At 43.7% G+C, this 16,825-nt stretch overlaps 1 protein-coding gene across 2 annotated transcripts in view; it reads right to left on the minus strand.

Annotated features, from left to right (window-relative positions):
* The window catches only part of LOC126176002 (protein lin-9 homolog), a 127,666-nt gene that overhangs the window by 102,334 nt on the left and 8,507 nt on the right, over positions 1-16,825 (minus strand). For both annotated transcript variants that reach the window (XM_049923118.1, XM_049923119.1), the window contains exons 3-4: positions 13,425-13,804; positions 1,366-1,501 (exon numbers count right to left, since the gene is read on the minus strand). In XM_049923118.1, coding sequence (XP_049779075.1) covers positions 1,366-1,501; positions 13,425-13,804 — 516 coding nt within the window. The remainder of the gene's footprint in view (positions 1-1,365; positions 1,502-13,424; positions 13,805-16,825) is intronic.

The following is a 16,825-nucleotide window of genomic DNA, read 5'->3' on the forward strand; positions in this document are numbered from 1 at the left end:
TACCTGCCCATTGAGCCACACCTCAAGGGGCTATAGACTACAAGCACCTTCTGCCGCCATGATATAAGATGGCAGGTGACAGCCAGACAGTGATTTGAGCTTGGAGCCACTTCTCTACGTGACGCTATGCAGACACCGCCTAGTCGTTGCTCTGACACCACCGTTCGTGCTTTAGTTCAGAGAGGCTCATCCCTGTTGATAATGAGAGCCGGACTTAATTTCTTACTGTAATGAGTCTTTGTTCACTTGGGGAAATACACTTTAATTAAATCTTTTGTTTACTGTGGTAACGTGTTCGATAATCACTTCTGTTTCTGTCCAGCTTTCCTACAATGACACTGGCCACACCATTGTTGCCCACCTCTTCTTACCACTGTGTATGAAATCATACACAAAAGTTGTGCCTGGACATACCTCAACCCACCAGAATAGCAAGTTGAACATGCACTGTGGAGGCCTGGTGAAGCTTTATCACACTTTGGGGGGATGTTCAGCTAAGGCACCACTGCATCTGTGAACTGTGTGAACATTATTGCAGACCATCAGCATTCCTTCACACTTGATGTCATCCCTTATACCAATGGCACCTTCCTGCAGGATAACTGTGCCTGTCACAAAGCAAGAATTACACTACAGTGCTTCGAGGAGCACAATAGCAAACTCTTGTTTATGTTCCTGCCCAAACTTTGCCCGATCTGTACACAGAAGTACACATATGAAAGACTGTCGTGTGCCAGCTCTACACTCACATACCACCGATCTGTAATTTGTGGAACTGCGTGACCTGTGCATAAAAATCTGGTGGCACATCCCTCCGGAAACTGTTTATTACAAAATAATCCTACCGAATTGTCAACTGATTCTTGTTTTAGTAATTTGAATGTGGTGTTTCATACGGAAATGCAAAGTATCACTGCAAATATAATTTGTGCAACATATCACAATATACAGCTGCTTACAGCACAAAAAGGGTTTCAAAGCCAGTGTAATATTTAGTGACAACAAGATTTGTAAATCATTATATCATGTTCACAATGAAGAGATGTTCAATTTCATGTTGTTCTACACCAACCACTTGCAAGTTACTAACTAAATTACTTGAATGACTCTTTATTCTTATGAAATATCCAAGTTAACTGCAATGTTCTAATGAAACAGAAAGAATAAAATAAACACAATTTTCACTTGGATTAATGACCACGGAAGTCAAGTTACTATTCAGATTCCTACATGCATGTGGAAAAAAAATTACATGTTGTAGTTTCATTAGATATATTGTTTGTATTAAATGGTATGTGTGTACAGTAAACAAATCCCAAAAAATGTTAATTTTCATAAACACTGCACTAAATGTAAATGTCTTACCTGTGAGCAACGTCTAGGCTTCCCCATCATACGTCTAATCTTACACCATTCAACCCGTGTCAGTTTCCGGGTTTTCAAATGCGGAAAGGATTCTCTCAAGCAAATCATAAAATCATTTTCTCCTTCAAACAGTGGCCTGAAAATATTGTATTTTGAAAAATCAACAATCTGGAGTTTCCTTTGTTATATTATGAAAAGTTAGAACTCAAAACACTAAGGACGGCACAGACAGTAACTGAACTGCAATGTTAGATTTAATCTAATATTAAAATACACATTTCATAAGGTGCTATATTAGGAAGGAGTAAAAGTGTTGGCTGAGCATGTATCATCAAGTCTCTCCTATGTCCCTCCTCCCCCTATTTTTGTAACAGCCAACAAAAAGCCTTTTACTTGGTTCACAGTGTGTAAATGCATAGTGTCGTTTCTACTGTGGCTAAAAAAAAAAAAAACCACTACTAGATACCTTTTTCTGACTTAGTTAATGTGGCAACACACACACACACACACACACACACACACACACACACACACACGTCATCAATATAGGTTTGTCATACTGTTGCAACTGATCAGTTACTTTTGCATTTGCTGTATACAAGTGCAGTTCTGATCTTCCACAGATACCTTCATGTTCTTGTTCGTGTATTGTTATAATTCACTTCCCATACACAGGGGTCAAATGGCTGGAAGGATTGATGGAATTAAAGTGACCAAACTATGAGGTCATTGGTCCCTTAATCCTCTGTGTGTCAATCTGGAAATAGTCCCCAGAGGGCAATCACACAAAAGACAAAAAGTTGGATGCCCCTGGAACATGTCATGCGATCAGAGTCACACGCTCTCTGTATCCAATTGGTGCCTCCACATCCCCATTGCCAGGAGAAAACCAGCTACACAGATGAGATATCCTCTCAGGAAAGAGAACAACGAGGAAGAGCGTCAGCCAATGATAGGTATAACGGAATAAGAAAAATTAAAAAGGTGGGAAGGGCAGGAGCCAACTGGACCACTGAGAAAGGGCAGCCACAGACCCCTCGGATTGGAGGCAGCAATGGAGCATCCCTCCAATCCCTCAATCACAGATGAGATTAATGTGCATTACATCACAGGTAGAAGTAAAACCCACTTTCACAGGTAATAAGTCAAACCAAATCAGTTGCTTTGTGCTATTCACTAGAACCAGAAGTAGCGTGTCAGCATGTTTAAGGCATCACCGTATGGTGGCCAAAATAGGATAGTCCAGTAGGATGTGGGCCACTGTGAGATAGGCATTATACCTACAGGTGGAGGATGTGGTGCTGTGGGTCAGCCAAGTGTGACCAACGCGAAGCTGACAGAGGACAGTAGATTTGTTTTGAGAAGCATGAAGGGAAGACTACCATATGATTATGGTCTCCTTTACGGATTGCAGTTTATATGGACATTCCAGGGCACACCAGTATGCATTCCAACTCTCCAAAAATTGTTGGCGTACAGCCGACCAAAGGTCCGGTTTCGGTACCCCCATCTCCAAAGCTGACATCCTGGTAGCCAAATGACCAACCGGTCAGCATGTTCATTTCTTGGGATCCGAACGTGACCTGGATCCAGATGAAGACAAGCAACCGTTCAGCACGGTAGATGTCATACACGAGATCCTCGATGGCCGTAACCAATAGGTGTTGAGGGTGTCACTGGCTGACAACCTGAACACTACTCCAGGAGTCACTACTAGTTAAAAACGACTCGCCAGTCCAAGAATGACATTGACAAGTGACTCGACCAGTGGCCACCAATTCTGCAGAGAGTTCACTGCATCCTTTTGGCAGGGAGGGTAGTTCACTGCATCTCGCATGTGAGTATGAAGAACTGGTCCGCCCATCGACCATACAGCCGTTAGCGTACACCACATCTGAGCCTGGAAATGCTCTCAAAATCACGATGCAACGGGATCAAAGACTTGTAGAGCTGCAAAAGTGTAAATCAGTCTGCACCCCAGCTGGTGTCACTGCAGTGAAGAGTATTAAGCTGTGACCAGCACGTTTGCTTAAGTTGTTGACGATGGGGTAGGCACCTCAACCACTCAGCAAAGGCAAATACCAGAAAACAATGAGACCCCGCCACATCAAGCGTTTGGTCCTCGAGGTAGGGTTCTGGTTGAGAGTGGATAGCATGACGGCAACAGATATGCCTGACACGTCTTGCTGGTAGTAAACCTGAAGCTATGGGTGAGAACTCAGGACTGCGCCATTTGTTTGGCACCCTGCAGTCAGCATTCAGCAACATACACAGTAGAGGAGCAATAGTAGATGCAAAAGTTGTCAGTGTACAGGAGAGGTTTTATTTGTTCTATTTTTTGGGCGCAAAAACAACTGAGGTCATACGCGCCCACGTCAAAACTATAGAACACGAAAACAGAGAGGAGTTAAAAAATGACTAAACATCAATCCTAACTGACATAAGAGAAGACAGCTAAAAACCGAAGGGCTACTAAAGACACCATACAGAAACAGAAGACCAAAACTAAAAATTAAATGGCCTTCGTCATATTGCTTTGATGGATAAAAAGAAAAACGCGGTCGACAGCATGCACGTCATTTGCTAGAATGGCCGATAACTCAAGACGGCAAAGCCAAGAGGGAATGTAAACAGTTAAAAAATGGACATTCCGTTAGGAAGTGGCCGACAGTTAACACCTGGGCACAATGTGTACAAAGTGGTGGGGAGCGCCACTTATTAAATGATGATGGCTAACAAGGCACTGCCCAATATGTGACCTAGTTAAAATGATCTCCTGGAAGGACAGCGGAGAGGTGGTCATCCAAGCCGCTGCGAGAGGCTTAATAATCCTGATCTTATTCCCATCAAGGGAGGACCAATGGCGATGCTAAAGGGACACCACTTCCTTACAGATGGCAACGCAATGATCACTGGAGGGAATATAGGCACTAGTCGGCTGAGGTACGAGGACCGCAACCTCGGCAGCAGCGTCAGCACCCTCATTTCCTGGCAGACCGACATGAGCAGGAACCCAGATAAACTGCACAGTGGCTCCACCAAGAGTGAGCAAGTGACAGTTTTCCTGGACCCACTGCACACTAAGGGATGGGCGGTGTACAGTGCACACAGACTTTGACGGGCACAGAGAGTGTCTGAGCAGCAGACACAATTGAAAAGTCGATGTCTTCAGATGTACTCCGTGGCTTGATACAGGCCGAAGAGCTTGGCTGTAAATACTGAGCAGTGCGCCGGAAGCCGATATCTAAAAGACGTGGGCGCCAATGATGAAGGCGCACCAGACACCACAGTCAGTCCGAGAGCCATCAGTGTACACAAAGGTACTACCACGAAATTCCATACGAAGGTCGTGTAACTGAAGGCGATAGAGCGAGGTTGGAGTAGTGTCCTTAGGAAGCAAATGAAGGCCAAGTTTAACATGGGCCATTTCGCGAAGCCAAGGTGGTGAAGGGTTCACACCCATCAGGAAACTTGCAGGTAGTGTGAAGTTAAGCTGCTGAAGCAAGAGCCAAAAGCGGACTACAGGAAATAACAGAAGAGGGGTGCACTGCGCACTGGCTATCAAAGGAATTATCGAAGGAGGAGGTATAGAATGGGTGGCCACACATGGCATACAAACAGCATGCATACCTGCTGAGGGGAAAGTCACGGCAGAAGGACAGTGGTAGTTCAGCAGCTTCAGCATACAGACTCTCAACTGGGCTAGGGTAAAAGGTTCCAGTGGCCAAACGGATGCCACGATGGTGGACAGTGTTGAGACTGCATAAGAGGGCTGGACGTGCAGACACATAAACAAAGCACCCATAGTTGAGTTTTGAATGGACAAGAGACCGGTACAAATGGAGAAGGGTGGTTCGATTGGCGCCCCAGGAAGTACCACTGAGGACACACAGGACATCGAGGGACCGCGTACAGCAGGTTGCCAGGTAAGACACATATGGAAGGACCAAGAGTGTTTCCTATCGAGCATGAGCCCCAGGAATTTCATAGTTTCAACGAACAGAAGGGTGACAGGCCGAAGACATAAAGAAGATGGGAGAAACACTTGCACCACCACAAATTCATACAGACTGTTTTGTCAGAGGAAAAATGAAAGCCATTGTCGATGCTCCAGGAGTAAAGACTATCAAGACATCGCTGAAGATGCCACTCAATGAGGCAGGTTTGGGGAGAACTGCAATAGATGGCAAAATGGTCAACAAAAAGGGAGCTGGAGATGCCCAGCGGGAGACAGACCATAATAGGGTTAATGGCAATAGCAAAGAGGACAACACTCGGGACGGAACCCTGAGGCATACTGTTTTCCTTGATAAAAGTGTCTGACAAGGCAGAACCCACATGCACCTTGAAAACTCGATCTTTTAAAAATTCCTGAAAGAAACAGGGCAGGCGGCCATGGAAGCCCCACGTGTAAAGAGTATGGAGGATACCAGTTCTCCAGCAGGTGTCGTACGCCTTCTCCAAATTGAAAACACGGCCACAGTCTGGCATTACTGCAGAAAACCAGTTGTGACATGGGTGGACAAATTAATGAGCTTTTCAACTGCAGAATGTAGTGCTCAAAATCCACACTGTGCATTCGTTAGTAAATAGAGATGGGGCGGTAGCTAGAAGGAAGATTTTTGTCCTTACCAGGCTTAAGTAATGGGTATGACAGTGGCTTCACGCCAATGTCCGGGATTTGTCCCCTCTGCCTAGATGCGGTTGTATGTGTTAAGCAGGAAGTGCTTGCCATCAAGAGAAAGGTGCTGCAACATCTGAATGTGGACAGCGTCTGGCCCTAGGGTGGAGAATCGGGATGAACTGAGAGCATGATCTAGCTCCCTCATAGTAAAGGTGGCATTGTAGCACTCACGATTCTGAGAAAAGAAGGGCATCACCCGTGCCTCCTCTGCTTCTTTCCGATGGAGGGAAGCAGGGTGATAGTGGGAAGAGCTCTAAATTTCCACAAAATGGCGGCCCAAGGTGTTGGATATAGCAATAGGGTCCACGATAACATTGTCTGCCACTTTCAGGCTGGTATTTGGCAAATGGATCTTGGTCCCAAAGAGCCGTTGGAAGTTGGCCCACACGGCCGTTGGAAGTTGGCCAACACGACAGAGGAAGGGGTGGAACTGTTAAAAGAACTAGTGAATGAAATCCAGCTAACTTTATTGCTATCCTGAAGAACACGACGACACTTTGTACACAACTGTTTATAACGAATGCAGTTTGCCATCCTAGGATGGCTTAAAAATGCAGAGCATGTCTCCGTGCTTGAATTGTGTTGCGGCGTGATTCAGCCCACCAAGAGACTGGGACACAGCATGGTAAAGATGAAGTGCGAGGAATGGAATGTTCTGCAGCAGTAAGGATAATGTTTGTGAGATATTCTACCTGGTCATCACAACTGGGGAAATCCTGTTCTCCGATGGTCGCCAGGGAGGAGTAAAGCCGGCAGTCAGGCTTAATAAGTTGCTATTTGGGTGTACACGCAGGTGGGGTAGAAGACAGCAAACGGATAGCACATGGGAAGTGGTCGCTCAAGTAGATGTCAGAATGGATCGCTCAAGACGATGGGCAAGCTGGGCAGTGCAGAAGGAAAGGTCCAAATGGGATCAGGTGTACAAGGAGTCTAAAAGGAACGTGAGTGTTCCAGGGTTAAGGCAGAAGAGGTAAGAGTTGATTAAGAAGATCAGCCAAGAGGCACCTCTCCGACAGATTCTAGGAGAACCCTAAAGTGGATGATGCACATTGACATCACCGAGTAGAGGAAATGGGCGAGGTAGCTGCCCAATAAACTGAAGGAAGTCTGCCCTGGTGACATAGAATGACGGAGTCACATAAATGGTACTGAGGGAAAAAGTCAGGTGGGGAAGGAAAAGGTGAACTGCAACAGCTTGAAGGTGGGTAGTCAGGGAGATGGGCTGACTATGAACATCACCCTGTATGAGCAACATGATGCCCCCACGAGATGGAATGCCGATCTAAGGGGTAAGGTCAAAACGAACCAGGAAGAAACATGAAAGCTCAAAGCAGTTGTGAGGACGCTCTTTTGTTTCCTGAATGCAAAGTACAAGTGGATACTGCTAAAAGCAGCTGTAAATTGGAGGAGAATCATGATGAGGAAAGAGATAAAGGGATGTCAATGTCACCTCGGCGACTGCTGAGTGACAGCCTGCGAAGAGTCGCTGCTACAGGGCACAGAAGCAGGAGGATCCTGCTCCATGGGGTCTACAGAAGCATCAGCTTGCTTGTGCTGTTGGTCTGTGGAGTCCAACGTAGAAAATCAGTTGGAGGTGAGCACTGGCGACACGGAGGCCGGCCAGGCTAAGGTATCAAATGGCAACACTGTCGAAGAAGATCTTCCAGCTGGTGAAGGAGAAAACCGTTTGTCTTTGGTGGATTTGTCCGAGCCTTTCCAGTTAGCCGAGGATGACTTGGGGGGGGGGGGGGGGGGGGGAATACTACTACTGTCGTTTCCGGCCTACCGGTTGTGTATCTGGTGGCTTCGCCCATTGAGGGAAGAGTTTGATGGCTTGTTGCACAGCTAGACGGGGGAATGGTAATACTACCTTTTGGCGATTTCACAACCTCAGGGCTGAATTTGAGGTCGCATGTCTGCATGGCTACATCCTTCATGGAGCAGGGGGTAACAAAAACAGAACTAGTGGTGCTAGACGGGAGAACGCAGAGTTGGCGACTAGCCAATAACTTGCAAGCAACTGGGTAAGGCACTTTTTCCTTTACCTGGATCTCCTGGACAGCCTGCTCATCAAGATACACTGGACAATCCCAAGAGCAGGCAGCATGGCAGCCACTGCAGTTGATACAGCGGGCAGAAGGAGGCGGACAATCGCCCTCTTGTGCATCCCTACCACAAGGGTGTGTGGGGGAATTGGGGGGGGGGGGGGTTCTATTAACAGAATCGCCAAGTCAGCTGCCAATAGTATGGCTACAGTTTTGCTCTGGAGAACCACAGTGATACCTGCAACTGGTAGGGTGGAAAGGGTTATGGCCGTGGTGAAAGTATCTCAAACAGTTTTGGAGAGAAGCCATTTTGGGTGGACACCCAGAAGAGTGACGCCAAGGGAGGATCAAAAGGATCAGAAAATGATCACTGTCACATAAGTCATCATGAACTCTCCATTTGTTGGACAGCAGAAGACGTGGGTTGCAACAACTTTACCGCGGCCAATGGTTGTAGTGTCACCCACCAAATGGTTGCGGGCACTGAAGTCACCTAATATTTTACAGATGGTAAATTCCAGAGATGTCTTCACACAAATGGCCACAGTCTCCAAAGTCATGTTGAGTGACATGTATTTGGTGCAGAGTGTGTTTAGAACATATGTGCAAACAGCACGCGATGCTCTTTCATACTGCATTGCGAAAAACAGGGGAAGCACACAGAAGATGTCTTGACAGCCAAGTGGCAGAAAAAACTGCTACAGTTCCAATACAGAATCATGCTACCAGTATCCTGTGGGGGTGTGAAGGGACCAAGGAGATAGGTCATGCCTCAGTGGTGCCTGCTGCTACTGGTTGTGAACATACTCCATCAATACACATTTGTTCCAAAGCAGGGTAGTGTGTGTGTGTGTGTGTGTGTGTGTGTGTCGGGGGGGGGGGGGGGGGGGGGGAGGGATAGGGACCACCAGGAATGCTGCCTAAGGTACAGAGGTGTAACAAGCATGTCTGGGAGCACAGGGGCCATCAAAATCTCCTTTTTGAAGGAGTTGTCCTTAGAAAATTTAGACTTCTGCGTTCAGCGATGCCTTGCTGCCCATATTCTGGGACAGAAAAGGAACGCTCTACAACCTGGAACCTGTGGCTCCTTCAGCCAGTGTTTTGCAAATCAGAAGGAAGTGCTTAAAGGACCCTTTTCCGATACGGGGTGCTGGAGCAGGGTATTGCTTCTCCGGCTGGGGGTTGGGGACTGATGTTCCCGGAAGACAGGGAGTCAACACTGCCGAAGAGATGTTGGGGAAACATTAGGACGATAACACCAAATCACTAGTGTATCAGTGCAGCCCCGAAGCGCACAGTCAATGAACCAGACATCAAAGTCGTAGCAGTGGCATACACCATTTTCATATGTGTAGGAAGTAGTCAATTTATTTCTTCTTGCCCTTTGGCATGTAAGGCTTTTGAGGGTCTTGTAATCGATTTTTTTTCATCTTTGAAAACAGTGCAGCCCGGTGAACAGGGAATATTGCTCACATAGTCGATACAAGACAGAAGGTCACAAGGAGCGTCTGTGTGCAACTAATGGCCACAATCTCTATAGACTGGCCTGGCATTGCAATGCAAATACATGTGTCCAAATCACACCCATTTGTAGCTCCGTTTGGAAGTATAAATACATATGCCCCTACGTCACAGGAATATACCATCACCTCGACTATCAGGCAATGCACCACCTTCAGAGGCCAAGATGAAAGCTCCAATATTCACTCTGTGGTTTTTGGATCCCATCCGGATATGATGGAGAAAATGCACACCTCACTATCCAAACCATCACACTGGTCTGTAAAAGGAGATCTTGGTGAAAAATGATACCCTGTACCATATTCAGACATTTTTGTGGGTTATAGTGACAGGAATATCACTCACCCTACCACATCCAAGCAGCCCCCATAACTGAGCGGTGGAGGCCATTTTAAGTAGAACAGAGCCATTTCTCAAATTGCTGCCATTTCCCCTAATCTGCCCTCAAGATGTTCAATGAAGAACAAAGGCTTTGCAGTCAAAAAGGAATCCCCGTCCGTCCTAAAACAAAGTGTTGGGGGAGGTTATTTCTCGTCTTGTCTCAAGCTCTATGTTCCTTCCATGGCGTAGCCAGGGAAGGGAACAGTTTAGGGAGGGTCATACCACTCCGTATTGTAATATGTCTTAAGTTTCAGAAGAGACGGCTGGGGCTGTGTTGCCACCAGTAGAAGAAAGTTTAATTCGCTTCATGTGCAAATCTTCCACTATGGTACCACCCATTCCGAATGGGGGCTCTCCCCATTGTTTCCAAACTGCCACAGCATGGGGAGTTTCCAGCTCAGACACCAACAGCGCAATCCCTGCGTGGTCAGTGGGCTACCACCATGCAGTTAACCGAGTATAGCCCCTCCGCCCCCTCAATGCTATGGTTACCAAGTTGGGCTTTGGGTGTAGTACCATTGCAAGAAAGAAGGGTGCAAAAACAGAAAGGGACAAAGGTGGAATACATGCCATTGTAAAACTTAGAAAAGAAGTATCAACTCTAATCTAACAATGGCATAATATAATTAATAATGAACCGGTGTAGAAGAGTGGAAAGTAAGGAAAACAAATGTCCAAAATACAAACCAGATCCAAGCACAATCACAGCCAAGAAGACCATCCAATGGAAAAGTAGCGAGGAAAAAAGAATACTAGAAAGACAGACTTGCAACACGAAAAGGGGAATAGCGCTGCAAGGGAAGAGGATCTGTGGTGGCCATTCATATACTTACAAATGAGATGTTAATGCCATGGGGGACAGAGGAGAGGACGGCATTGGTCAAATGATGGGAACTATTTCAAGATGTGAGAATTTCTTAATGGTCTTGAAGATTCCAGAAGAAATTATCACCACTAACTGTAATGGCAATGACTTTTATGAGGAAGCCATTGATTTTTCATTATGTCATCCTAAAAATGTGTAAAATGATGATTTTTTTTTTTAGAATAAAAGAAGCCAAAAGAATTAAAAGAAATTAGTATTATTGAGCTAACAACAGCTCTGATTTTGAATTTTCAGATACATTTGACGAATACTACTTCAGCTCATTACAAATTACAATCTGTGTTGCATATGTAGTCCTCATTTGACTTTTTGACATAACTTTTCTGTTTTGTATCACTCACAAATATACGTTTTGCTTTTCAGTTGCAGTCATAAAAACTTTAACCATCTTTATCAATTTTAAACTAATTTCATAGCAAATTTTCTGTAAATTAAGTACTTACTATTGAATTTTCTTCACATCTAACATACATCTCATGTAACTAAACAATGCCTTACATTTACCGTTTCAGTACAACATTTGATGATGTTTCTTGTATTACTGTCCCACTTTTTCCACTGGGAAGTTAGTTAATTTGTAAATTATACATTTATAAAATTTCTCTAGCAAACTAAAAACATGACAGATGTTTTACAGTTGATAGCACATTCTTATTGAAGGTAGAAGAATATAGTAAGTCAGTTCTTTCTGCTTTCACTAAAAGCTTTCGAAGATCTCATGAACAACCTTAAATGGAAATTGTTTGTTCTTTTAATATTTAGCAATAAAATAATATTCAGAAATTTGTTTCTGGTACAGAGAAATGTCCTTGTACTGGTTAATTTAAAAGGAAAAAAAGACCTATTTCCACAATTACTAGATTTAGATTTGTTTTTGAATATCTTACCAAAAGCATCAGGAAAGGTAATTAATGTATCAGTGAGAAGTGAAGTGAGGGCGGGAGTGCGGTGGCGGAGGAGGAGTCACGCACCAAATGCTGTGTTGCTTGTGCAGAAATATCTACTCGAACTCATCCTGTTACCACTACACCCATTCTCTTACTTCTCCCTTTCCTTTCTCCTCCACACAACTTAACAGCTCAAAGTAGAAGAACTGCTGGCTGTCAAATTCCTGTGCTAGCATCTTTGTTAATTTTATTTGCTGGGAGCATAGAACTCATGCTTTAGGCTTTGAAGATACTTCAGATGGACAACCACCACCACATATGGTCACGACACACTACAGATACGTAGAAAAACTCATAAAGTTTTGTTCGGCTGAAGCCGCACTTCAGGTTTCTGCCTTCAGAGCGCTCGAGAGCGCAGTGAGACAAAATGGCGACAGCAGCCGAGAAAGCGTATGTCGTGCTTGAAATGCACTCACATCAGTCAGTCATAACAGTGCAACAACACTTCAGGACGAAGTTCAACAAAGATCCACCAACTGCTAACTCCATTCGGCGATGGTATGCACAGTTTAAAGCTTCTGGATGCCTCTGTAAGGAGAAATCAACGGGTCGGCCTGCAGTGAGCGAAGAAACGGTTGAACGCGTGCGGGCAAGTTTCACGCGTAGCCTGCGGAAAATTGGCTCATGCCACAACTGGAGACCGACAGCGCCGACTTCATCTTTCAACAGGATGGTGCTCCACCGCACTTCCATCATGATGTTCGACATTTCTTGAACAGGAGATTGGAAAACCGAAGGAGCGGTCGTGGTGGAGATCATGATCAGCAATTCATGTCATGGCCTCCCACGCTCTCCCGACTTAATCCCATGCGATTTCTTTCTGTGGGGTTATGTGAAAGATTCAGTTTTTAAACCTCCTCTACCAAGAAACGTGCCAGAACTGCGAGCTCGCATCAACGATGCTTTCGAACTCATTGATGGGGACATGCTGCACCGAGTGTGGGAGGAACTTCATTATCGGCTTTATGTCTGCCGAATCACTAAAGGGGCACATATCGAACATTCGTGAATGCCTAAAAAAACTTTTTGAGTTTTTGTACGTGTGTGCAAAGCATTGTGAAAATATCTCAAATAATAAAGTTATTGTAGAGCTGTGAAATCACTTCAATCATTTGTAATAACCCTGTATTAATTAGGGCATTTACTGCCATCAGCCTTACTTTCAACTCTGCACAGTTGAGTTTGTATGTTTAAAGGTCACTTTGGATCTTTACAGCACCTACATTCTGAAGAAACAAAGTATCTGACTGTGTCAGTAATAATTTGTAAATTTAAGCAGCATGCTGGGAATTTTTAATAATGCATGAACATTGCAATAATAATCGGTAAATCATTATGGGAACTTAGAATTACGCTTTTCCTAACTGATGTGACCACCTGTGAACTATAACTCATTTATCTTTCCCAGAACACTTAGGCCTACCTACTTTTCCTTGCTGTGCTACATGATTAGTGATAGATCTATTTAATGCTGGGCATTAAACTGCTACCTGTGCAATGTACTTTAATGAAAACATTTACCCAATTTTCCTCACATAATTTTGCTGTATCATCATCTTCTGTAATGGTAACTTGAAAACAAAACTTTTACTTACTTGTCTATGTTACTGTAAAACCACTCGTAACACACCCACTTGTGTGCTTTTGGCAATTTAAGCAGATTACGTAGTCTCATACCGAGGCGCTGCCCAGCACGGCGATCAGCGGACCAATTTGCATTTGCATATGTGCTAGATGTGGAGGCTGTTGGAGGCTCCTGATGAGTGTTGCTAGGGGGACGCTGTTCCAGTTCTTGTAGTTGTTGTTGAATCTGCTGCTTCTTTATCTGTGTAGCCAGTAATTTACTGTTCATGCCCACTGCTGCCTTCTTTGTAGGAGATGCACGTGGACCCCTTTTGGCACTGGAGCGAGGGGGCATTGCATTCACTACGTCGTCATCAAAGAACAGTCTGTTCTTTTTTCGGATGCGTGCAGGCTACGTAGAAATTTGCATTACATTACTATTTTTGTGCTTTGGCAATATGAATAAATATTTTAAAAGACACTTGTACATAAGAACATTGGGAGTAACAACATTTGTCTTTAAATATCATTGTTAAATATAAACATGAAGGAAAGAACAAATTACATTAGACAATGGAAAATCCAGGATGGAATGTAACAATATTGTGAAAAGGATGTGACAGTCTTTTTATTGTGTCATCTGCGACTCCTGGTGATAACCTAACAAACTGGCAAACATTTACAAAAGCATTCTGTTGTTCTCACATACTTTTTCAGCTCCCTAGGTGATGAGTATGTGTCTTCCTCTGCTGCAATATTTCTTCTCTTGCTGTGCTATATGCTCTTTCTAACTACCGTATTTCAACTGTTTCTGTTACTGGTGATTTTATTTTTAGTCAAATTACTCAATTTATACAAAATTAAAATAAACATAAAAGTTTCCTTGTTGTTGTTGTTGTGGTCTTCAGTCCTGAGACTGGTTTGATGCAGCTCTCCATGCTACTCTATCCTGTGCAAGCTTCTTCATCTCCCAGTACCTACTGCAACCTACATCCTTCTGAATCTGCTTAGTGTATTGATCTCTTGGTCTCCCCCTACGATTTTTACCCTCCACACTGCCCTCCAATACTAAATTGGTGATCCCTTGATGCCTCAGAACATGTCCTACTAACCGATCCCTTCTTCTGGTCAAGTTGTGCCACAATCTTCTCTGCTCCCCAATCCTATTCAATACTTCCTCATTAGTTATGTGATCTACCCATCTAATCTTCAGCATTCTTCTGTAGCACCACATTTCGAAAGCTTCTATTCTCTTCTTGTCCAAACTATTTACCGTCCATGTTTCACTTCCATACATGGCTACACTCCATACAAATACTTTCAGAAATGACTTCCTGACACTTAAATCTATACTCGATGTTAACAAATTTCTCTTCTTCAGAAACGCTTTCCTTGCCATTGCCAGTCTACATTTTATATCCTCTCTACTTCGACCATCAGCAGTTATTTTGCTCCCCAAATAGCAAAACTCCTTTACTACTTTAAGTGTCTCATTTCCTAATCTAATTCCCTCAGCATCACCCGACTTAATTCGACTACATTCCATTATCCTCGTTTTGCTTTTGTTGATGTTCATCTTATATCCTCCTTTCAAGACACTGTCCATTCCGTTCAACTGCACTTCCAGGTCATTTGCTGTCTCTGACAGAATTACAATGTCATCGGCGAACCTCAACGTTTTTATTTCTTCTCCATGGATTTTAATACCTACTCCGAATTTCTCTTTTGTTTCCTTTACTGCTTGCTCAATATACAGATTGAATAATATCGAAGAGAGGCTACAACCCTGTCTCATTCCCTTCCCAACCACTGCTTCCCTTTCATGCCCCTCGAATCTTATAACTGCCATCTGGTTTCTGTACAAATTGTAAATAGCCTTTCGCTCCCTGTATTTTACCCCTGCCACCTTTAGAATTTGAAAGAGAGTATTCCAGTCAACATTGTCAAAAGCTTTCTCTAAGTCTACAAATGCTAGAAATGTAGGTTTGCCTTTCCTTAATCTTTCTTCTAAGATAAGTCGTAAGGTCAATATTGCCTCACGTGTTCCAGTATTTCTACGGAATCCAAACTGATCTTCCCCGAGGTCGGCTTCTACTAGTTTTTCCATTCGTCTGTAAAGAATTCGTGTTAGTATTTTGCAGCTGTGACTTATTAAACTGATTGTTTGGTAATTTTCACATCTGTCAACACCTGTTTTCTTTGGGATTGGGATTATTATATTCTTCTTGAAGTCTGAGGGTATTTCGCCTGTTTCATACATCTTGCTCACCAGATGGTAGAGTTTTGTCAGGAATGGCTCTCCCAAGGCCGTCAGTAGTTCCAATGGAATGTTGTCTACTCCGGGGGCCTTGTTTCGACTCAGGTCTTTCAGTGCTCTGTCAAACTCTTCACGCAGTATCGTATCTCCCATTTCATCTTCATCTACATCCTCTTCCATTTCCATAATATTGTCCTCAAGTACATCGCCCTTGTATAGATCCTCTATATACTCCTTCCACCTTTCTGCTTTCCCTTCTTTGCTTAGAACTGGGTTTCCATCTGAGCTCTTGATGTTCATACAAGTGGCTCTCTTATCTCCAAAGGTCTCTTTAATTTTCCTGTAGGCAGTATCTATCTTACCCCTAGTGAAATAAGCCTCTACATACTTACATTTGTCCTCTAGCCATCCCTGCTTAGCCATTTTGCACTTCCTGTCGATCTCATTTTTGAGACGTTTGTATTCCTCTTTGCCTGCTTCATTAACTGCATTTTTATATTTTCTCCTTTCATCAATTAAATTCAATATTTCTTCTGTTACCCAAGGATTTCTAAGAGCCTTCGTCTTTTTACCTACTTGATCCTCTGCTGCCTTCACTACTTCATCCCTCAAAGCGACCCATTCTTCTTCTACTGTATTTCTTTCCCCCATTCCTGTCAATTGTTCCCTTATGCTCTCCCTAAATCTCTGTACAACCTCTGGTTCTTTCAGTTTATCCAGGTCCCATCTCCTTAAATTCCCACCTTTTTGCAGTTTCTTCAGTTTTAATCTACAGGTCATAACCAATAGATTGTGGTCAGAGTCCACATCTGCCCCTGGAAATGTCTTACAATTTAAAACCTGGTTCCTAAATCTCTGTCTTACCATTATATAATATATCTGATACCTTTTAGTATCTCCAGGGTTCTTCCATGTATACAACCTTCTATCATGATTCTTAAACCAAGTGTTAGCTATAATTAAGTTGTGCTCTGTGCAAAATTCTACCAGGCGGCTTCCTCTTTCATTTCTTAGCCCCAATCCATATTCACCTACTACGTTTCCTTCTCTCCCTTTTCCTATACTCGAATTCCAGTCACACATGACTATTAAATTTTCGTCTCCCTTCACTATCTGAATAATTTCTTTTATATCATCATACATTTCTTCAATTTCTTCGTCATCTGCAGAGCTAGT

This window comes from Schistocerca cancellata, chromosome 3 (genome assembly GCF_023864275.1).
Source record: "Schistocerca cancellata isolate TAMUIC-IGC-003103 chromosome 3, iqSchCanc2.1, whole genome shotgun sequence".
In the NCBI taxonomy this organism is placed as follows: domain Eukaryota; kingdom Metazoa; phylum Arthropoda; class Insecta; order Orthoptera; family Acrididae; genus Schistocerca; species Schistocerca cancellata.